This window comes from Pituophis catenifer, unplaced genomic scaffold, assembly GCF_029215685.1.
Source record: "Pituophis catenifer annectens isolate HBS135680 unplaced genomic scaffold, rPitCat1.0.hap2 SCAF_6, whole genome shotgun sequence".
NCBI classification, from domain to species: domain Eukaryota; kingdom Metazoa; phylum Chordata; class Lepidosauria; order Squamata; family Colubridae; genus Pituophis; species Pituophis catenifer.
In genome coordinates this window covers 3,726,906-3,751,680 of record NW_027256886.1, presented here as the reverse complement: position 1 = coordinate 3,751,680, position 24,775 = coordinate 3,726,906, and the positions used below count along the sequence as shown (strand labels likewise).

The 24,775-nt window shown below is 38.8% G+C and overlaps 1 protein-coding gene across 1 annotated transcript in view; it reads left to right on the top strand.

Moving 5' to 3' along the window:
• The window catches only part of LOC139318809 (cytochrome P450 2J2-like), a 92,210-nt gene that overhangs the window by 52,303 nt on the left and 15,132 nt on the right, over window positions 1-24,775 (top strand). The window contains exons 5-7 of the mRNA XM_070946429.1: window positions 12,067-12,229; window positions 24,063-24,212; window positions 24,362-24,522. Of these exons, the coding sequence (XP_070802530.1) occupies window positions 12,067-12,229; window positions 24,063-24,212; window positions 24,362-24,522 (474 nt within the window). The remainder of the gene's footprint in view (window positions 1-12,066; window positions 12,230-24,062; window positions 24,213-24,361; window positions 24,523-24,775) is intronic.

Genomic DNA, 24,775 nt, shown 5'->3' with positions numbered 1-24,775 from the left:
TCTGGCCTGAGTGGGCCTGCTCCTCCCCATTTTCCTCCCAAGCCAACGAAGCTTCATCAGCTCCAGTTCAGGCTCGTCTTCCTCGACCAATTCAGGCTCCAACAGGGGCATGACACTTTAGCACATAGGTGTCAAATTCGCGGCATCACGTCATGTGACATTTTGCAACATTTTCTCCCTTCATGGAGCTGGGTAGGGCATATCCTGCACGTGATGCATCCAGCCCATGGCTTGCCAGTTTGACACCTCTGGTGTAGCAAGAATCATTTCCAGATGAGGCCATGGGTTAAGTATCAGGGATGGTGGCACCATTTTTAGGTAGGCATTGCTAACCTTCTATAATTCACTACCTATAATTTGATGCTTGGATTAAAGACAGATTTCAATGAATAACACTTGCTGCAATGTCTATTACAACAGCTCCAAATTATTAGGGTGAAGGCTTCCCATGTTCTGTTGCAAAAGGGTGATTTATTATTTTCTCAAGAATGAAATATATAAAAGAGGAAGAAAAACAAAAAGCTATCAGATAAAAGGAGACAATCACCTTCAGATCAACCAGAAAGTCTCCAAGATAAAGTTCCAGCAGGAAAATGATGGTGATGGGGATAATTTTGTTTGTTTTGCTGCTTGCCCTGCTGATTCTCTTCTTCCTGAAACAACTTTGGTCCCGAAGACATTTGCCTCCTGGTCCTTTGGCTCTCCCTCTCATTGGGACCTTGTGGACTGATGGGGTTTGGCTGCGTGAAGATTATTTCCTTAAGGTACTTCATTCTAAATAATCATGCTATAATATGGAAAATAATTCCCAATTTTTTTTTGTACCATAACTATAAACAAATGTATTAAAATTAATAAAATATTCCAGTATGATACGGAATGTAATTAATCAAGTGATAATGGTGACACTGGATTAACTAGTTTTCTCATCATGCCAGAATTTTTGAGACAAGACCTTCTCATCAACATTTCACAGAGCAGGATGTGAAATATCGGGGTGGAATTTTTAGAAGGCAAATTCTAATTCAGTCTTTATTATCAAACCTTTATTAATGGAATGAATTCACCAGAGAGAGGGGTGGTTTTCCCTTCACCATGCTCAAATGAGGCATTCCTTTGTTGAAGATTCTTTATACTGTATTCCTGCAATGGACAACTTTCTGGATATGAGTTATGGGGAGCAATGTCTGCTTTAGATAATGTAGCTTACTCGAGAATGAAGCAATAGAACAGATGTCTGTACAGAGATTTCATATCTGCTTGGGTACATAATTTTACAAATTTTACTACCTCTCCATTTTTGGCACGTTCCCCAACATCAAAGCTCTTAGCAATATAAGATATGTTATGTCAAGACTTCAACTAACAAACTCAAACAAATCAGAATTCTGAGACTTGGCTCCTTCTCAAATATCTTCTTTAATGAGTAGATCATATCGGCACAGCTTCAATGGAAAACCAATTCTAAATCTTTCCCATAGTTTCAGTATAATTAAAGTAGGAAATAACCCCATCCCCAAGTGTCACAGGTCTCGTTGGCCAACTGGATTACTTGGCAGACTCTTCAGGCACTCCTGCCCCAATCTTATCTGTTGCCAGTAGAGATGACCTTGGTTCTCATGAGAAAGCTCTTTGTTGTACCTAGTAATGCTTCCTTCCCCCTCTGTGTGGCAACTGAGGAACAGAAAGATGGTTGCGTCCAGGTTCAGTTCAAAGTTGACGTGTTAACTCCTTCGAATTCAGAAATAGTTTTCAAGAAATGGTGTGCGATGGGGAGTGTCATTTAATTGGACACCAATGTTGATGGAATTATGATTGTCAGATGTAAATGCCTTATTCTCTAATGTGTAAATAGTATATGAACGGGGTATCAGGGGTTAACTTATTCTTCATTTATTAATGTATTCATAATTCACCACTCCCACATATAGCTCCTCCCATTGTGTATATAAGGAGCTGCCTGTACCATTTTCCCTGCTTCTATCTGTGAATATTCAGTGAATATAGAATGCCTATTGTAAATAAAAGGAAATATATTTAAACCTTTACTCTTACTAATATTATTGAGTCTGATCCTGAAAATATTGCAACAAGCTGGTAGCAGAGGATGGTTAATTGACTCAATAAAAAAACTTAAAAATGTCTAAGAAAGACAGGCCCAACACCAGGGCCTACTGCAAAGAAATGGAAACAGAACAAGAAATAATCAACGAATCCACAAACGCAATTTCGAGAGAATCTGAAGAATACACCACTGAAGACGAAGAAATAATAGATGAAAACGATGACCAGGAAGAAATTGAAATAGAGAATAACGAACTCAGGTCAGAGATATTAAAACTATTAAAGAGCCAGAAGAATGATGAAAGCCTCATCGCGAAACTCCAAGATATGCTGAAGAACAGCGGAGCAGCGAGAGAGAAAAACATCACTAATGAAAAGTCTAAAGATCCAAAAATAGTGAGTGATATGACTGTAGAGAAAGTCGTTACGAAGAAGAAAAACGGTGATCCCGCGTGAAATTTTGAATGGCAGCCATCTTGGTTTCAACAGGCCTCCAAGGTGAGCGAAGCAGAGCCAATCAAAATGCTCAATTCAAAATTTCTGGCGCGAAAAACATTATCAGACAACGAAAATGAAAAAGAAGATTCAAACACCTCAGAAGAATCAGAATCAGAAAGTGAAGATGATTCAACAAACTACCAAATAAAATCAGCAATGAAAACGCTTTTTGCTGCATTTGGGCCAAAACTAAAAATTGCCAAAAAACTACCGAAGAAGCGAGCAAGCAAGCCGATGCCTCAAGATCTGCCCGCTCCCATCCTGACTACGAAAGCGCCGACGCCCGAACCCAGAGAGCCCTGCCAGTACCGCCCTATGCCACAGACCGAAGCAAGCACCAACACCCTCAAAAGAAGAGGAAGAGCAGCCGCCGTCGTCAGGACTCCCAAAATCGAACCAGAGACTGATTCGTCTGAAGAGGAGCAGAACGAGCGAGCCGCAATGGGGAGAACCTTCCACGATGACTCCAAAGAAGAAATGGACAACGCGCATGCGCAAAACTACGCAGACGGTCCGGGAAGACATGAACTGGCAAGAAGACCATGCAGACTCGTTGCGAGCATCCCCACGCCGTTTTGCAATTTTCTACATTTACGAGACCACGGACTACCTCAGGTTGTAAGTAATGGATCCAATAATGTCGGAAATTTACCCAGTGACTTCCCAAAACTAAGGGTTGATGGCGTTAATTTGCAAGAGTGGTATCAACAGCTCCAGGTTGTCTTTATGAAGGAAAACTTACTGTTTTTTATCACTAGTCCCCCAGAAAGACCTTGGACTCTAAAAATAGATTATTTACACCATAGAGCATTTTTCTTAATAATATCTAGTGTGTCTCCTGCAATGTATCATAGCATTAAGCCAAATCTGACTGTTTCAGAAATTATTCAATGCATGTTTAATTTGTTTCACAGTGACAGTGTAGCTACCACCACAAGGATGTCTAAAGATTTCTTTTCATCTAGGGTAAAACCAGGGGTTTCCATAAGTGAGCATTTAATATCTTTAAACAAAATAAGAGCTGAGCTGCATTTGAGGGGGGAGGTGATTTCAGACCAAACAATGAAAAGTGTTATTATCAACTCACTTGATCCATCATGGGACAATTTTATGTCACATTTAGACACAATCAATCTAGGATATTTATCCATAGAAAGTCTATCCAATAAATTGATAGCAGAAGACAATTCAAGAAGGAATCGTTCTAACAATCACACAGAACACAAACCATATAGGAAAGTAGCTTTCCAAGAAAAATATAATGAAACATTTAAATGTCACAATTGTGGATCCAGGGAACACAATAGAAGAGATTGTCCCAAAATTTCAAAGGAAAGACATAGGTCAGAATATAGAAACAAATACAATTATAGACAGCCTTCCATAGAAAGACATAGATATAGAAGCCCACCAAATTACAAAGAGAATAGAGGGGGCAGAGATAATTCAAAGGATAGAAAATCTGGTTCACTGAATGGGTTAAATAAACAAGACAACATTAACATACAGCAAAATGAGAACAATAATTGGCTTATTGATTCTGGAGCAACTAATCACACCACTAATAACAAAAATATATTGTCTTCATTTACAGAAGACAAATTTGTAATAAAGGTAGCTAACCAAGAAAAGGTTCAAGTATTAGGTAGAGGGAATGTATCCTTGCCTGGTCTAAGAAAAATAGAGGGGGTATTGCTAATACCTGAAATACCTCATAACATACTAAGTGCCATAAAACTAAGTAGAGATTCTGACATTAACATTGTTTTTTCAAAAGGAAAAGCGACTTTGGAGAAGAATAAAGTAAATATAGGCACTGTGATGATTAAAGGAGGCCTACCTTATCTGATAACAAAGGAAAAATGGTTGCATAACATTGATTCAAATATGGAAGATTGTATTGAAGTAGATGATGAAAATATTAGCAACAGTGACAATGATGAGTGTAAAATATCTCATGATCACATAGATGCACACAATGAAAAAAAAAAAAAAACCAAAAATAGGTAAGCCAATTCATGATGAGTGTGCACACATCTTACATAGGAAGTTAGGACATGCCAGCTTTCCTGTAGTACAAAAAATGACTGAACACGCAGAAGGTGTTAAAATAAAAAATTGTGAAAACTATTTGGAATGCTCAGTATGTAAATCCACAAAACTAAAAACTAGTCCCAGGCCAAGAAAATCTACTAGATCAACTAACAAAATCTTTGATTTAGTACACATGGACTTAGTTGGTCCATTAACTCCATCAATCACTTATAGAAAACGTTACTTCCTGACAATAGTAGACGATTATAGTCGCTATGGGTTTTAAACCCATTAAAACACAAAGATGAAACCTTTCAAAAATTTAAAGAATTTTACAAACGCATAGAAACACAACACAATATCAAAATAAAACAAATCATGACAGATAGGGGATGTGAATTCATGTCTAAAGAATTCTCCCAATGGTTAAAAGACAAAGGAATGTTACATTACACATCTAGTCCATTTTCTGCGTTCCAGAACGGGATTGTAGAGAGGAAGAATTCCACATTACAAACCATGATTAGATGCACATTGGAAGATGCTGGCTTAAGCAAACAATTCTGGTCAGAAGCCTTACATTATTCAAATTACACACAAAATAGAACATGGTCCAGCATTGTAAATAAGACACCATATGAAGTAATGTATAATAGGAAACCAAAATTAGCACACATGCACATATTTGGAGTCACTGCAGACGTACACATACCTAAGCAATTAAGAAGAAAGGGAGAAAACGTATCCAGAAGACTCAGATTTATGGGATATGAGACAGGTACTAAAGGGTACAGATTCATTGATAATAATAACAAATTTATAATCTCCAGAACAGCTGTGTTCCATGAACAGGCCAACTGGTCTAAATTACATCTTAATGAAATATTTCCAAATAAATACAAAGATACAAAATCTCATGAGAAAGGGAACGTAGAAAAGCAAAATATCAACAAATATAAAAACAAAACCAAAACTTGGACAAATAGCCAACACAAAATAAAGACAGACACACTAACAAAAAAGGAAGCAAGATATTTACATGATAACGATAGTAAACCTGAAAAAACCATTAGAAACACCAGAAATCAAATGCCAAATAGATACAAGGATTATATAATGCATATGGATGGTGAACCAACAACACCTAATACATATGAGGAAGTGTTAAAACTCCCTCGTGAAGAAAAAGAAAAATGGGAATTAGCGATGAAGAAAGAGATGGAAAGTTTACAAGGATTAAATGTATTTACACCTGCGATTGCACCTAAAGATAAAACAATTATTGGTACCAGGTGGATATATAAAATTAAGAACTTAGAGGGAGGCAACACTCTATACAAAGCTAGACTAGTTGCACAAGGTTATGCACAGAAATATCCGGAGGACTATACTGACACGTATTCCCCCACAGTGAGAACAGAGAGTGTCAAAACAGCTCTAGTGGTAGCATCAGCACTCAATCTTGATGTATTTCAATATGACATACAGACTGCGTATCTACACGCAAAACTAGATAAAGAAATATACGTAAGAGCACCTCACAGTCAATACACAAATAAAAATGAGATTTGGTTGTTAAACAAGAGTTTATACGGGTTAAAACAATCTGGTAAACGATGGTATGATTGTTTAGTAAAGGTACTTAAAACCATGGACTTCAAAGCTACCACTGCTGATAACTGTTTCTTTGTCAAAAAGGGCGATGATTACATTGAATTTGTATTAATTTATGTGGATGACATTTTATACATAGGAAAACATAAAGAGAGAAGAGAAACTTTTGTAACTAAGCTAAATGAACATTTCTCGTTGAAATCTCTAGGCAAAGTGAACAAATATCTTGGTGTCCAAATTAATAAGACTAGAAGGGGATTCAAACTTACTCAGAGAGATAAGATCATAGAACTTTTAAATAAATGCAATTTAAACAATGCCAAACCTTGTGATACTCCTATGCAAACTGATTTTCTAAGAAATACTGATGAATCTTCCCCCGAATTCAAGGATAACACATTTTATAGATCAATCATAGGTTCACTTCTTTATATATCTAATTGGACTAGACCAGATATCGCCTTACCACTCAATTTATTATCCAGACATGTCAGCAAACCAACAATGTATCATTGGGAAGCTGTTAAAAGAATTTTAAGATATCTGAAAAGTACACTAGACTTTTGCTTAATGTTAGAACCTAATGATAACAAAGAACCAAAGCTTACATGTTACGCAGATGCGGACTGGGCTGGAGACACCTCATGTAGAAAAAGTACATCTGGTTATATATTTCTCCTAAATGACTGTCCAGTTTACTGGTACACTGGTAAACAAGAACTAGTGGCCACTTCAACGACAGAAGCGGAATATGTTTGTTTATCCAAAGCCGCAAATAACCTTGTATGGTTTAATGATTTAATTTCAGATGTTTGGAAAAAACCTGCCTTGCCTTTTGTTATGCATGAAGACAACAAAGCAGCCATTGAAATATCTAGATCTGATGCCATTGGACAAAGGTCCAGACATATAGACATAAAATTTAAACATGTGAGACAATTATCTCAGGATGGATTTATTAAAGCAGTGCATTGTGATACTTCAGAACAATTAGCTGACATATTGACGAAGCCTTTACCTTCCAAGCAGCACAAATATTTAACTTCTAAGTTGTATGTTTTGTATTGTCCTGAATCTGAGTGTAATTGGTGTTGTATAACGAATCGGCATTTAGAGGGGGATTTGTCAGATGTAAATGCCTTATTCTCTAATGTGTAAATAGTATATCAACGGGGTATCAGGGGTTAACTTATTCTTCATTTATTAATGTATTCATAATTCACCACTCCCACATATAGCTCCTCCCATTGTGTATATAAGGAGCTGCCTGTACCATTTTCCCTGCTTCTATCTGTGAATATTCAGTGAATATAGAATGCCTATTGTAAATAAAAGGAAATATATTTAAACCTTTACTCTTACTAATATTATTGAGTCTGATCCTGAAAATATTGCAACAATGATACTCTAGTAATCTTCCTCCAATAGACAGTACCATAATTAATCATTGTCTGTTAAATCAAGCTGAAACAACATTTTTGCCTAGATAATGAAGGCTATTCTTCTACTGGGTTCCAATATTTCATCAAGAAATCAGATGGTTTCTGGTTTGCTGCTGGCCGCCGCCAGATGCTCCTTCGGGATCGTCAGCTTCCACTGCCTGTCAGAGCCGCCTTCACAACGGAATGGCGGCTCGAAAAAACTCCGTTTCCATGAGGAAACGGAGATAGAGCCGGCAGGGGTGGGTAGAACTCTCTGCAGAGTCCCAAAAGTTTTTCTTTTACTTTTGGGACGGAGCGGATGAGATGCCCCATATCCCCAGCCACTGCTCCGGGCTTTGGGAGACCTCTGCTAATGCAGAGCCAGGCGTCAAGAGCAAGCCTGCGAATTTAACAGATTATTCAAAGAAAATGTGAGCTGGACCTGTAATACTGAATCGCAAGTATTTTACTTATCTTTTAAAAATTACTTAAGAGAAAAGAGGAAAAGAAAGGGGAAAAAAAAACACCTTTTAAAATGGCGTCTGCCGCGGCTGGAGAAGAGGCTGAAAGGGAAAGTCCTTCCGTTTTCTACTATTACAATGTAGCGGAATAAATACCACTAGCTACATTTGCAGACAAAACTTCGCTCCTGTGGTTTTTTTTTTCTCTTTTTCCCCTGGAGACTTGACATTGTTGTTGATTGGAAAGAAGTCTTTTTTCCTGTTTTTTTTTTTCTTTTAACAAAGCCTGCCTGGGTGGAAACATGGCACTGAGACTTATAAAGTCAGATAAACAAGTAGGGGGGGGATTCCCCCATTAACAACTTAAAGGAACAAGTTTTAACTCTTCAGTCTCAGAAACCTGATTTTAATATAATAGAATTTCTCTTAGAGGAGATTGAAAGAAGGGATGAGATTGTGAATCAGCATCTTGAAAAATTTAAGCAGGAAATTAAAGAATTGGTGAAATCTAAGTTTGATTTTTTGGAGCGAAAAATTTTAAAAGTGGCTAATGGTTTTTCAAAATTTATGATACAGCTGGATACAAATACTAATTTACTAGAGTCTAAAATGGAAGAAATTCAAGATAAATTGGACAATAGAATTCAAAAAATTGAAAATGATTTGATAAACACTCAGGATAATAGCTCAGAAGAAAAACCTAAAATGGATGCTGTTCAAAAGTCTGGTAATGTAGAAAATCTGCAACAGAGGATTGAAAAAGAGGTTCTAATGGTACAATATAATTTCACAGAATATGCGATAAGATTGAGAGGCTTGCAGGAAAATAACGGAGATGATTTAAGGAGAATATCTTCTGAAATTCTAGCTGGGATTTTAAAGGTTCAACCTGACGAAGTGTTTTGTAGGATTGACAGAGTTTACAGAATAAACTCCTGGATTGCCAAGCAAAGGCAACTGCCTAGAGATGTGGTGATTTATTTCACAGATAAAGAAATTAGGAATAATATTGTGCAAAATTCCTTCAATTCTAATTTGCAATTGTATGGAAGAAAGATTTGGATTTACAAGGAACTCCCACCTAAGATATTAATGGAAAGGAAGAAATTTGGTTTTCTGGTGACTGAGTTAAAAAAGAGAAATATCCCATTTAGGTGGGACGCCCCAGTTGGTATTATATTGAGATATCAAGGAGAAAGATACCAGCTAAATACTGTTGAAAGAGCGGAAGAATTTTATCAAAATAGGTTGAAAATGAATTTAACATCTTCAGGTATAATACAGGATAAGCAGAAGGAGCTGGAAATAAAGGGAAAATATCGAATTACAGAGACTGTACCAGATAAATTGCCTTTGGATTTATCGGATATCCCAGCTGGATTATCTACAAATTTGAGAAAAGTGGCATCTGACTTTAATGTGATGACTTATCAAGGCAAGGACAAGCATGGAAACCAATTAGGGGATATACAAGGGATAAAAAAGAAACATGAGACACAAAAACAAAACCAACAAGACCGATCTACAAAGCAGAATGAAAACCGACTAGGTGATACACAATCTGTAGAAAGGAAACCAGGATGGAAATCAAACCCACAAAAAGAAAAGAAAAAAAGAAATAGGTTGCATAAAAATAGAAATTTCTAAATCAAGCAACAGTGAAGCCAGTGACTTTAAAATATGAATGATTATGTGAAAACATAGAGGAGGCGACGTATTGGTCAATATCATCCTGAGGATAGTGGCAGATCTCTGCATTGCCGTAATCTTGGGATGTGAAAAGAGCCTTAAACTGATGGATTTGAATTATCCACTTTGGAATTTCTTTTTGTGTTGATAAATATATTATAATTATCTTGAATCAGGCAAGAGAATTATGCTGGGGCACGCAGAAGATCGGGTTGTTACCCACTACGATGATGGGAATCAATAATCCTGATGAAACCCACAATTATTACTATATGGAATATAATTATAATGTCACTCGGGTGGTTGTTTTTACTTTTATACATATAAGAAGATAATTACTACTGATGGGGGCAGATATGATTGAAGATTTTGAATAAACTGTTGCATTAGCAAGCTATGTTACCCTATTATGGATGTTGGTTCTAACAATCCAGTGGAAAGACTTCAAAGAAGATATTATATGGACGATAAATTTAAAGTCATTGTCTTTTCTTTTTTTATTTAGATATAATGGAATATATATACATATATTTTTAAGTAGTGTGGGCAGTGAATCAAAGATATTAAGAATTGTTGTGTATGGTAATTTTGCAGGACAGTGGGTGAATAAGTTAGTTAGCAGACTGATTAGTTTAAGAAAAGGGATTTTAAGTGATATACTTAGGGGAGTGGAGGAAATGGATAGAGTGGAATAAATGTTAAACTAGATTTTATGGGGAAGGCCGCTTTGAAATGTTATAGTAATATATATAGAAGATTAAATGTTAAAGTAGGACTTATCGTATAGTCTTAAAGTGGAAGGTGGTTTTGAATTGTTGTAATAATATATAGATATAAGTTTGGGAGAGGAGAAAATAGGGCAGATTATTGCCAAATTGGGAGTTATAATACTATTATGCTAAATTAGAAGTTATTCTACAATGTTATAGTATAATGTCTTTTTTTTTTCTCTCTTTTCTGAAATGTATGGATAAAGGGGGATGTTATAATATTAATAATATTTTTAGTAAGTAAAGGTCAGTATTTAGAGGAGGGAGTAAGTAATCTGTTATGAATTAGGTTTTTTGTTACGAAGAAGTCACAGGGGGGGATGGGTGGGGAGGGGGGGTTAGGGAGGGGGAGGGGGAGGGAAAAAAAGGGGGGGAAATTTGTATTTGAAAACTTTTTCAATAAAAAAAAAAGAAATCAGATGTAAAAGAATTATACAACTGAAGGTGATGGGACTGACCAAGTCCACCTGTGCTGGGAAAGGGGGATACTGTGGAACCCGTCAGTCAAGGAATTTTGGCTGGCAGGATCCAAGAGAAGAAACTTCTCTGCCGTGGCTCCTGTCCTCTGGAACATCCTACCCATTGAGTTGAGATTGGTTTCCACCCTCCTGACTTTTAGTAAGAGCTTTAAGATCTGGCTCTGTCAGATGGCTTTGGGTCCAATGGGGGGCTATTTAAAAGCTAACCCCACCTCCTCACTTCTGTGTATCTGGCTCCCTCTTTTACCATGCTAATGATTTTATTTTATCTGTTTTGTTACCTTATAATTGATGACTTTAATATTTTTAATACTTTTATGCAGCAAGGCACCAAGAGTGGTTTGACACACGATAATAATTAGTAATAGTAATAATAATTATAATAAGAATAATAAGAATAAGAATAATAATAATAATAAGAAGAAGAAGAAGAAGAAGAACAACAACAACAACAACAATAACAACAACTATATAAAAAATACGACTTAACTGTATCCAGACGAAAACAAGAAGCAATCCCATACGAAGAAAGACAATCACATACACAAACTTTGAAAAGAAAAAGGGTATAAAAAAGACATACTGGCACAGTAAAATTTGTTTGCTTGCTTGTAAGGAACACTTGAGCTGAGTCAAGCTTGTCTTCCTTCAAGAAAGAATCCTGCTTTCCGGCAGCTGGCCTTCCGAGATTCCTTTCAGCATCTGCACAGGTATTTTCCCATCCGGGAACGAACCAGGAATTTTCTTCCAATGATCCTAACTGAATTGCATGGGAATCTTCAGACCCTGCTTCCGTTGTCCTGCAATCCCTTCCTTTCAATAAAAGGTTCCTTTTGAAATGCTAATTGTTTCAAGGGTTCTACTTTCTTGAAACGGAGAGGAGAGGCAGGCCTTACAAATTCTAAAGAACAAAGAATTGCATATGGGGAAACGTCTTAGAATTGAGGATTTAGGAAACACTGTAGGTGGGTGTGTTAACTGTAAAGAACCTGTTTTATTTGATTGTGACTTTTCTCAACTTTGATTCACTTGGCAGCATGTAAAACGATATGGAAAGATATACTCCATGTGGGCTGGACCTCAACTTATAGTCGTGCTGTCTGGATTCAAAGCTGTGAAAGAAGGAATGACCAACTTCCGAGAAGAATTCTCTAATCGAATAGAGGATCCTTTCTTCACTGCTTTGGGGAAAGGAATGGGTAAGTGCAGGGGTAAAATCCAGCAGGTTCTGACAGGTTCTGGAGAACCGGTAGCGGAAATTTTGAGTAGTTCGGAAAACCGGCAAATACTACCTTTGGCTGGCCCCAGAGTAGGGTGGGAATGGAGATTTTGCAGTATCTTTCCCCTGCCACACCCACCAAGCCATGCCCATCAAGCCACACCACGCCCACCAAGCCATGCCCACAAACCTGGTAGTAAGTTTCACCACTGGGTAAGGGCAAGTAGTAATCAATTTTATGTAAAATCCCAGATTGGGAGCTTTACTACCAGGCCGCTACACTCTCTTGGGTGAAAGAATGGATAAATCTTAGACATAGAAGATTACTATTGTTGGAGGGACGTGATCTTCAGCTGGGATGGCACGCTTTTCTGTGGTATGGAAGGAACAAAATACATAGATATTTCCAAAGATGTTATGTAAGAAATGCTCTATTTTTTTTATTGAAAAGTTTTATAGGAAATACAAACATTTTCTCCCCCCCCCCACCCTTCCCCCCTCAACCCCTCCCTCCACCTCCCTCCCACCCCCCTTCCCCTCCTTCCCGCCCACCCCCCTCCCTAGACTTCCCAGAATAAGCATAGGGTATAGCATTCACAAACATAAAACTAAAATATGCTAATAAATTATTGACTTCATTTTCTCCCTAGGTCTTTAACTCCTTATAACTCAAAAACTATAAACATAAACTAAAAATTAAAAATATTTCATTTATAAGCCATATGAATCTTCTTGTTTTGATACTTTTTTTGAATATAGTCGATCCATCTTCCCCATTCCGATATGTATCTTTCGTTTGAGTAGTCTTTAAGATATGATGACATTTTTGCCATCTCTGCCAAATGCACAACTTTTAGTGTCCATTCCTCAATAGTTGGTGGATCTTCCTTCTTCCAATACTGTGCCACCTGGCAGCTGTTATTAAATTCAAAACCAACTTAGTCTCTATTACAGTACAATCCATAACTATTCCCAACAGAAAAAACTGTGGTGTAAATTTAATTTTTTTCCTTAAAATATTTTGAATAATCCACCATATTTTTATCGAAAAAGCCTTTTTTTTTTCATGTCCACCATATATGAAAATATGTAGCATCTTCACACTCACATCGCCAACACTTAGGTTGTAAATTTGGATACATACAGGCTTGTTTTTTGGGGTCTAAATGCCATCTGTAAAACACTTTATAAAAATTCTCTCTTAAATTTTGGGCTTGTGTGAATCTTACATTCCTAACCCATATCTTTTCCCATGTTTCCATCATTTTTGGTTCACCTATATTTTGTGCCCATTTTATCATACAATCCTTGACTAGCTCTGTTTCTGAATCTATTTCCACTAATACGTTATACAACCTTTTTATATGCATTTGACCTTTATCTCTTATTTGCTTTATCACATTCTCATCCTGTTGCAAAATACCAGTTTTTTAAAAAATATATACTTTATTGATTTTTTTAAAAAAAATTTTTTTAAAAGAAAACATCAAATCTCTGTCGACATCTGAGGTGTCGTGCAATTACATATTTACATTATATACATATCAAGTATCTTCGAATCTACCATTATTGAAAATAAACATATCCTTACAATCTCATTCTATTATTCCACCATTTGTACCACCTTTCCCATACTGCCTTGAATTTTGAATTCTCATCGTCTTTAAGAGCACTTGTTAATTTTGCCATTTCTGCACATTCTATAATTTTATTTATTATTACCACCTCTGGAGGGGTTTGTTTGTCCTTCCAGTATTTTGCGAAGGTTAACCTGGCCCCTGTTATGACATGTATAATTAGATGTATCTTATCTTTGGAGAGTCTATCTCCCATCATTCCTAATAAGAAAATTTCAGGGGAAAATTCTATATCTTCTTCCACTATTTCTCGTAGCCAGTTTCGTATTTTTATCCAAAACTTTTTTGTCTCATGGCAGGACCACCACATATGAAAGAAGGTGCCAACCTCCTTTCCACATTTCCAACATATTGGTGAAGCACTGGGAAATATTTTTGCTAATCTAGCTGGGGCTAAATACCATCTATGAAATATTTTGTAATGGTTCTCCCTATAAATTGCTGATTTGGTCAAATTATAATTTCTATTCCAGGCCTCCTCCCAGTCATTGAAATTTAACCTATAACCAATGTTTTTTTCCCAAATATTCAATTGATTTCTGGCTATTCCTTCTGCTCTGTCCTCGCCTAATAAAAAGTTGTAAAATCTCGCTAGCATTTTCTTTTCAATCCCCAACATAATTTTATCCAAATTGTTGTACTTTGCCTCTATACCAAACTGATTCCTATCTTTCTGATATCTGGAGTTTATCTGTAGGTAGCTCCACCAGTCTAAATTGAAGCCTTGATTACTTAATATTTCCCGTGATTTAAGAATACCATTATCATCTAAAATGTCTTTATATGTGCCGAATTTCAAGATATCTCTTTTATTAGAGGCAGTCAGAGCCTCCATAATTGAAAGCCAGTTTGGTATTTTCATGTAGAATCGTTGCCTAATTTCTTCCCAAGTTTGAATAAGGGTCTCCCTTAATTTGTGTTTGTGGAAATGCGAGTTCTTTTTGTTCTTTAAGTCCCATAAATAAGCGTGCCAGCCTACCTGTAGATCGTGGCCTTCTAATGTCAAGATTCTCTTGTTTTGTAATGTAACCCATTCTTTGATCCATACTAATTTGGCCGCCTTCTGATATACTTCCCAATCGGGTAATCCAAAGCCACCCATGTTTCTTTTCCCTTGCAGTGTTTTGTATGCAATCCTTGCCTTCTTCCCTTCCCATAAAAATTCTCGCATCTTTTTTTCCAGATCTAGGAAATATTTTTTATCAAGATTCACTGGTATAGTTTGGAATAAAAATATAATCTTGGGAAGAATGTTCATTTTAATTGCTGAGATCTTGCCTATGAAAGACAATTTTAACTTCTTCCATCTGTCTATATCCTGCTTTATTTTTTGTAATAATGGAAGGTAGTTATCCTCCTTTAAAGAGGAATATCTTGAGGTAATCCATATTCCCAAGTACTTTATTTTCTTCACTATCTGAAGATCTAAGGACTTTTCTAGCTCTTTCTTATTTGCCTCTGTCATGTTTCTTGCTAAAATTTTAGTTTTGGTTTTATTAAGTTTGAAGCCGGCTACTTCTCCATACTGTTGTATGGAGATTTCAAGGGATCTTCTGTTATTAAGGCCACATCATCTGCAAAGGCTTGTGTTTTGAAAATTTCTTTCTTAATTTGTAGTCCTTTAATTTCTTTGTTATCTCTGATCTTTCTAAGTAGGATTTCCAGCGCCATTATAAAAAGTAGAGGGGACAAGGGGGCATCCCTGTCTAACTCCCTTTTGTATCCAAAATATCCATGTTTTGTCCCCGTTTATTAAAATGCTTGCCCTCTGTTTATGGTAAATATTTTCAATCATCTTTCTAAAATTTGTCCCAAATCCCATCAAATCAATTTGGTTGGTCATAAATTTCCAATTCAAGTTATCGAACGCCTTTTGGGCGTCCAAAAACACTAACACCAGCTGTTTTTCCGGGTGCTGCTCATAATATTCTATGACATTTATTACGGTCCTCACATTATCCCTCATTTGCCTCCCTGGGAGGAAACCCTTCTGGTCGTTGTGAATCCAGCCATTTAGAATTTTTTTTAGTCTTTCCGCAATTATACTTGTAAATAATTTGTAATCTGAATTTAACAAAGAAATAGGCCTATAATTTGCTATCTGTTTCGGCTCAGCACCTTCTTTCAATATGAGTGTAATATAAGTTTCTTTCCAAGAGTCTGGGATTCTTGTACCAACTAAGACCTCATTAAATATTTCTACCAGTTCTAATTGTAGTTCTTCCTCAAATTTTGTATAGATTTCCCCCGGGAGACCATCTGGGCCTGGTGTTTTATTTTTCTTGATTTTGGTAAGAGCCAATTTGAGTTCTTCTATTGTGATTTTGTTGTTTAACATTTCTTTCTCTTCTTCCGTTATCTGTGGTAGGTTAGCTTCCATCAGGTATTGTTCAGTTTTGTCTGGGTCAATCAGTTCCTCTTTATATAAGGCTTCATAAAATTCTCTCGCTCTTTCTAACTTATCCTCTTCTTTTGTCAAAATATCGCCATTGGAATCTTCTAATGTAAGAATTTGATTTTTTTTCCTGTTCTTTTTTAAATCTGTATGCCAGCCACCTTCCCGACTTGTTGGCGTTCTCAAAGTGGTAGTGTTTTATTCTCTTGATTTTTTGTGCCAACTCCTCCTGATCCAGAATATTGAGATTATGCCTTGCCATCATCCATTTTTGTTTGGCCATCTCGTCTCCCGGGTTTTGTTGTAATTTACTATCCGCTTCTTCTAGTTTCTTATTATAATCCTCTCTAACTTTCCTTTCTTCCTTATTTTTGAACGCCATGTACGAAATCGCTACTCCTCTCAAATACGCTTTCATGGTATCCCATACAATTTCCTTCGCCGTGCCTTGCTTGCCGTTCTCAACAAAGAAGCGCTTAATTTCTTCATTTAATTTTGTCATAAACTCTTTTTCATTTAGAAGGTTAGTCCTTAGACTCCATCTCTGTTGCTTTCTCTTATTAGTATAATGCCAGTTTACTTCAAGAAGTTTATGATCTGCCCAAGTATTTGTACTTATATCCACTTTCTTAATTTCTAGACCTAATTTTCTAGTAGTCCATGCCATGTCAATTCTGGACCAAGAGTTCTGTGAAGTTAAGTAAAAGGTGTATTGGGAATCATGCGGATGTAGAGTATGCCACATATCGATTAGATTAAGTTCATCCACCAAATCAAAGAAACTTTTTGGCAAAGGTAATCTTTTATTTCTTTTTCTTTCCCCACTTTTATAATCTTTCTCTGGGTTAACAATACCATTAAAGTCCCCTATCATACATATTTCAGCATAGGTCCAATTCCCTAATTGTTCATGTAATTTTTTATAAAATTGTCCCTGTTTCTTATTCGGGGCATATACCCCCACCAACATCATTTTTGCATTACCTCTCTTGATTTCTACCATTAGAATTCTCCCTTTAGTATCTTTGTACTTTAATTCTGCCTCAATTCCTTTTTTCACATAGATCGCCATGCCCCTTTTCTTTTTCTCTGCTAATGACACAAATAGTTTGCCAAGTTTAATAAATTCTAGACAATTTGCCTCATCTTTTTTTATATGACCCTCCTGTAAACAGATTATGTCTGGGTTCTGTTTTACCAGTTTTGATAGAATTATCTTTCTTTTTTTATGATCATTTAAGCCGTTAACATTTAAGGATAAAATTTTTAAGCCATCCATTTCTTGTATTATGTCCGATTTCTAGTTCTTGTTTGTCTTTAATGTTACTGCTCTTACTGGTCTAGTCTTCTTTCCTTGTTATTCCGCTTCTTCTTTTTTCTTCTCCTCCTCTATTTCTTCCTTTGTACTTTGCTCTTGTGAGGTTTCTTCTTCCGTGTTTACCGTATCAATTTCTTCTTTGCTAATTTGTTAGTCTTCCCCTCTTCTTAAAAAATCTTGTGCTACGGCTAAACTATCAATTTTAACTTTTCTTCCTTGCCATGATACTAACATCCCCTCTGGCAGGATCCATCTAAATATGATATTTCTTCTATTCAGTTGGCTCACCAGAAACTTGTAGTTTTTCCTCACTTCCCTCACTCTTCTTGGTATTTGTTTAAGAATATTCACCTCCTTTCCTTTAAATACAATCTGTTCTTCTCTCACTATGTTAAATAGAATATCCCTCACTTTCCTTCTGGCGAACCTCACGTGGACCTCCCTGGGGAGTCTGTTTCTTCTCACGTAATTTGTTTGAACCCTGTACACCTCGTCAAGTTCTTTAATAATATCTTGTTTATCCTGTTGAAGGGTATCTGCTATCAACTAAGCTATTTTATCGCCTAAATTCTCTTCCTTTTCTTCACAAATATTTTGAAAGCGGAGGTAATATGAAGCCTTGTCCATTTCCAATTGTATCAGGGACTCTTCAATTCCTTTGTTCTGTCTCGCGAATGTCTGATCCACCATATCTAATTTTTTCTCACTTTGTTCCATCCTTTGTTCTACTTTTTGAATTCTTCTCTCATTGTTCACAATAGAGGCTTGGGTCTCGGTCATTTTTGAGTCCAAAACGTGGATGTCCATTTTTAATTCGGAATGGCTGTTTAACAATTTCTCCTGCATTGCTAACATGGTCTCTTGAATCAGCAATAAAGAAGATTGTACTGTTTGAAGGGTTGGAGTTGTTGGTGGCTTGTCTGACTTCTGTATCCCTTCTAAGGGTTTCTGGATTACCGGAGATAGTGTTGTTAGAGTAGGATTAGATGGAATTTTTTTGCCAGATTTTAGGATTGTCGATGTCATCGTTGCCATTTCTTTCAGGGTTAACTTTTGTTCTCTTATAATTTTCTCAATATTTTTCCAAATAACCATTCAATGGTTTTGCCCCTATTTCCTCTATTAATTCCTCTTCTTAAACCTATTTAAGAGGTTTGCTATCTTCACTAGACAGGATCAATTCATCAAATTATCTTTAAATTCCAAATTAATTCTCACATATAAGCCAAGAGTTTTATACCTACTCTACCTAAATCTTTCGCAGATCATAATCTGGTGCTTTTGGTTTTAACAGGAAAGAGCTTGAGTTTTAGATGGAGACTAAATGAAGCTATTTTGCAGAAGGAAAGGATTGTAAAAGATTATAAAAAGAAATTGCAGGAATACTTTGAGAATAATTTGGAAAAAGGGACAAGTCTAAGGGATGCTAGTAAAATAGTTATGAGGGGCTATTTCATACAGCACAATTGTTTAGAAAAGAAAAAAGTCCCAGGAAAAGATGCAACGGATACTGGAAGATATTAGGCAGAAAGAAATTCAGTTGCAAAAGACACCTATAGATCAGGGGTGGGTTCTACTTACCTTTACTACCGGTTCGCAACAGGATCGCACGTGTATGCTTGCTTCGCTCACGCACCCACCTTGCTTCTGCGCATGCGCAGATCGCTTCTGATGATGTCAGGGTCAGTGGGCGGAGCCTCCCACCAGTTTTACTACCAGTTCTATAGAACCGGCCTGAACCGGGGGCAACCCACCACTGCTATAGATACTAAAATATTACACCATATCAAAGTATTATGGCAACGACTATCTATGTTAATAGTACAGGAAATAGAAACAAAATTGAAGTATGCGAAACAAAGACATTTTGAATTTGTCAATAAACCAGGCAGATGGTTAGCATATAAATTAAGAAAAGAATGAGAAAAGACAACAATTGGAAAAATCCGGGAAGGTAGTAATGTAATAACAGACAATGGACTTATTAAAAAGTCATTTCATAATTTTTCTTCAAATTTGTATAAAAGGCAGGAGATTGACCTATTATTTATTTTATTTATTTTTTATTTTATTGGATTTATATACTGCCCTACTCCCGAAGGACTCAGGGTGGTGAACAGCCAAAAAGATAAAACACACAAACTACAAAATTTAAAAGACAATATAAAAATCCATTAGATAATTTGGCCCAAAACAAATTAAAGCACCCCTAATATTTTAAAACAAATTTACAATTTACAATTTAAAAGGGAAGTTAGGCCAGGCCAGCCTGCTGAAATAAAAAGGTCTTGAGGGCACGGCGGAAGGTGCTTAAATCCGGGATCGTCCGTATCTCTTGGGGGAGCTCATTCCAGATGGCAGGTGCCCCCACAGAGAAGGCTCTCCCCCTGGTGGCTGCCAGTCGACACTGTTTGGCCGATGGTACCCTGAGGAGCCCCTCTCTATGTGAGTGTACTGGCTGGTGAGAGGCTACTGTTGGCAGAAGGTGGTCCCGTAAGTAACCAGGTCCTAAGCCATGGAGCGCACTAAAGGTGGTAACCAAAACCTTGAAGCGCACCTAGAAGACCACCGGGAGCCAGTGCAGCTCGCGCAGGAGAAGTGTTACATGGGATCTCCACGTCGCTCCCATAACACCCACGCGGCCACACTTTGAACCAGTTGGAGCCTCTGGGTGCTCCTCAAGGGGAGCCCCATTACTGTAGTCCAGGCGGGAAGTGACGAGGGCATCAGTGACCGTGCATAAAGAGTCCCAATCCAGAAAGGGACGCAACTGGCAAATCAGGCGGACCTGATAAAAAGTCCTCCCAGCCATAGCTGTCAAATGCTCTTCTAAAGACAGCCGTGAATCCAGGAGGACACCCAAGTTGCAAGCCCTCTCCGTGGGGGCCAATGACAAACCCTGAATAGTCAGTGATGGCATCAACTGACTATATCAGGACGCCGGAAACCACAGCCACTCAGTCTTGGGACATCACTTCAAGGGTATCATTGGAGTGGTCCAGGATGGAGATGTACAGCTGAGTATCATCAGCATACTGATGGTACCTCACCCCGAAACCACGGATGATCTCACCCAGTGGCTTCACATAAATGTTGAACAGAAAGGGCAAGAGGACCGACCCTTGTGGCACCCCACATATAAGGCACCTTGGGGTCGACCTCTGCCCCCTCTGCCAACACAGACTGCGACCGGTCGGAAAGAAAGGAGGAGAACCACCGCAACACGGTGCCCCCCACCCCCAACTCTTCCAACCGGTGCAGCATGATACCATGGTTGATGGTATCAAAAACCGTTGAGAGGTCTAATAGTACCAGGACAGAGGAACAACCCCTGTCCCAAGCCCTCCAGAGATCATCAACCAATGCGACCAATGCTCTTTCCATGCTGTACCCAGGCTTGAAGCCCGACTGGAATGGATCCAGATAAACCGTTTCATCCAGGTACTGGGGAAGCTGTCGCGCCACCACACTCTCAACAACCTTCGCCACAAAGCGAAGGTTGGAGACTGGACGATAACTGCTGGGTCCAGGGAAGGCTTCTTGAGGAGAGGCCTCACCACCGCCTCTTTCAAGGCAGCGGGAAAGTCACTCAATGAAGCATTTATAATCCCCTGGAGCCAGCCTCATGTCATCTCCCGAAAGGCCAGAACCAACCAGGAGGGACACGGGTCCAATAAACTTGTGGCTGCGCTCAGTCTACCCAGAATCCTGTCCATGTCTTCGGGAGTCACAGGATCAAACTCTTCCCAGATAACATTCTCAAGACCTGCCTCCATCATCCCTCCTGAATCTACCCAGTCAGAGTCTAAGTCTTCCCGAATCTGAGCAATTTTGTCATACAGATACTGCACAAAGTCCTCGGCCCTGCCCTCCAAGGGGTCCTCCCGTGCTCCCTGGTGGAGCAGGTAGTGGGTCACTCTAAACAGGGCGGCCGGGCGATTATCTGATGATGCAATAAGAGTGGCAAAATAGTTACATTTTGCCGCTTTTATTGCCACTAGGTAAGTCTTAATATGAGATCTTACCAGTGTTCATTCGGATTCAGAAAGACTGGCCCTCCAACTGCTCTCCATGCATCTTTTCCAGCACTTCATCTCCCTCAGCTCCTCAGTGAACCAAGGGGCCAAGTGAGACCGGCGCCGGGTCAGAGACCGCAAAGGCATGACCCGATCCAAAGCTCCAGCGGCCGCCCTATCCCAGGCAGCCACTAGGTCTTCAGTCGAGGCATGAGCCAGAGCCTCAGGGAATGGCCCAAGCTCCATCTGGAACCTATCAGGTTCCATCAGGCACCTAGGGTGGTACCATCTCATCGGTTCCGCCTCCCTGTAGCGGGATGTGGCGGTTCGAAGGTCAAAGCAAAGGAGGGAGTGATCTGACCATGACAAGGGCTCAGTTGCCATATCCCCTATCTCAAGATCACTCAACCACTGACCAGAGACAAAAACCAAGTCCAGCATGTTTCCCACCATGTGAGTAGGGCCATGAACTAACTGGGTCAGGTCCATAGCCGTCATGGAAGCCATGAACTCCCGAGCCGCCTCAGACGTCTCACCGATGGATGGCAAGTTAAAATCCCCCATTACCATAAGCCTGGGGGTATCAACCGCCACCGCAGCTATAACGTTGAGCAGCTCGGGCAGGGCTGCCACCACGTAGCAGGGAGCCAGGTACGTGATCAGCATGCCCATCTGTACCCCATGACCCCACTTCACAAGGAGGGACTCACATCTGGCAGTCTGAGGCACAGTGACCTCCCTCGGCCCAAGACCTTCTTTAATGACAACTGCCACCCCCTCCCCCTCCCCTGTGACCTTGGCTGATGAAATGCATGAAAACCGGGTGGGCACATTTCAACGAGGGCCCCCCCTCCTGGCCCAACCAGGTCTCCATAATACCCGCCAGGTCTGCTTCCCCCTCCTGAACAAGATCGCAAATGAGGGGGGCTTTATTTACCATGGACCTGGCATTGCATAACATCAGCCGAAGGCCCAGGCCCTGAGGATCTGTGCAACCTGGGGAATGAGCAGAGCATTGGGGACCAGAGTGCACAGTCGTTCAGAGACAATGAGTGTGCACTCCCGAAACATGATATGGCCCCCTGCTCCCACCATATCTGCCCCTCCCACCCACAGTACTGATAGAACAGCCATCATAAAATTGGACTCTAGCCCTCTCCCTAACATCCGACCCCGCAACCCTAATGTCGCAGCCCCCCGCTGGCCCCGGCCCCAACCCCAACCCCGGTGGGTTTTCCCCCAAACCCACTCTGGTTACCCCTGAACCCTTTAAAATCTTATCTAAAAACAAACTTAAAAAAACCCTCAACCCTCTCTTCGTGTCATGCCATTAAAATATAAGGTATACATTAAAAATAGATGTATACCTTTCAAACAACAGTTACCTAAATTATCACCCAGAAACAACTCATGAATGACTCGATAACAGATTTTGAGATATCAGAAGCTATTTAAAAAATGAGGCCAGGTAAAGCCCCAGACCCAGATGGTCTTACAAGTCAATATTATAAGTGCTTTGGGGATGAACGTCTTCAACCACTGAAAGATACAATGAATGGTATATTACAGGGAGGAAATACACCCCAGATGTGGAAAGAACCTAATATTGTGTTGCTCTCAAAGGAGGGTCAAGTTGTTACAAAAACAAACAATTAAAGACCGATTTTATTATTAAACAATGACTATAAACTTTTTGCCGCTATTTTGGCACAAAGACTAAAGAAGATTTTACAGAGATGGGATTCAACCAGTTTTTAACATTTTGCGCAGTTCGGAGAACTGGCTAATCCCACCACAGGCTGGCCCCTCCCCTCCCTTCTCAGGAGTCCCAGCAAATGGACCAGCCACCCCGATCAGCTGGGAGCTGGTAGCAGTGGTGGGATTCAGACAGTTCGCACCACTTGGGGAGAACCAGTTGTTAACTTTCTGAACAGTTTGGTGAACTGGTTGTTGGAAGAAATCATTAGGGCAGAGAACCGGTTTTTAAATTATTTGAATCCCACCACTGGCTGGGAGGCAGCGAATGGACCAGCTGCACCAATCGGCTGGGAGACTGGGGTTCCCTTTGCATCCCGTTTTTGGCCTGGACAGCATTTTTTCTTCTTATTTATATGGTGAAAGAAACTTCTTTTATTATTTTTTACTTTTGTTGCAAATCTTTGTTCATTCTGAGTCTTTGCTTTCCTGACTTCATCTTTGCAGATTTGGGCTATCTGCTGATATTCTGTCTTAGTTATGTGTCCCTCTTTCCATTTTTTGTACTTATCCTTTTTGTCTTTCAGTTTATCAGAGAGATCTTAATGCAATCATGCTAGTTCCTTCTTAGATTTCTTGTTTTTCTTTTTCAGTGGTATTGTGTTGGACTGGGCTTTTACAATCGTATTTTTCAGAGTTTTTAACATAAATGTTATCCGAAATCATTTATCACTATCTGCTGATGCTCTCAGGAATTATTCTTTCCAATGGCCTCACCTGGAAACAGCAGCGACACATTGGCATCACTTCTCTGCGGAAGCTGGGCCTGGGGAAAAAAAGCATTGAACATCAAATAGAAGATGCAGCTCAGAAACTGGTGGAGGTCTTTAGACAAAAAAAAGGTATGTAATTTGGGGTAATGACAATGGTTCAAGTCTGCCTGACAAATCCCTTCTATTCTCAGTATTTCAAGTAAAAAGGGATGCATTTGATTTGATGTTAAGAAGTTATCTTCTTTATGAAATTCATTATAAAATATCTTCATTCACAGGACAGCCATTTGACCCTACATTTCCAATACAACATGCCATTTCTAATGTCATATGTTCTTTGAGTTTTGGACATCAGTTTGCTCCTGAAGATGAAAACTTCCAGAAATTAATGAAAGCCCTTGAAATTATAGTGAAAATCACTGGCGACTTTTTCCATTTGGTGAGTCATCTTTTCTATTAAAGAGACCAAGCTCCCCAAACAATGTTTCTATTAGCATTTTCATGTAATCATGAATGTCAGGCATGGAGGGAGCCTTGGAAATCATCTAATTTACTTCTCTCCCCAGTAGGTGTGGCTGCCCTCGAGTCAGTCTTGACTCCTGGATAAGTCTTTGCAGTTTTCTTTTAAAGATTTCAGAAGTGGTTTGCCGTTGCCCATATTTAGGGTTGAGAGAGAGAGAGAGAGAGAGAGT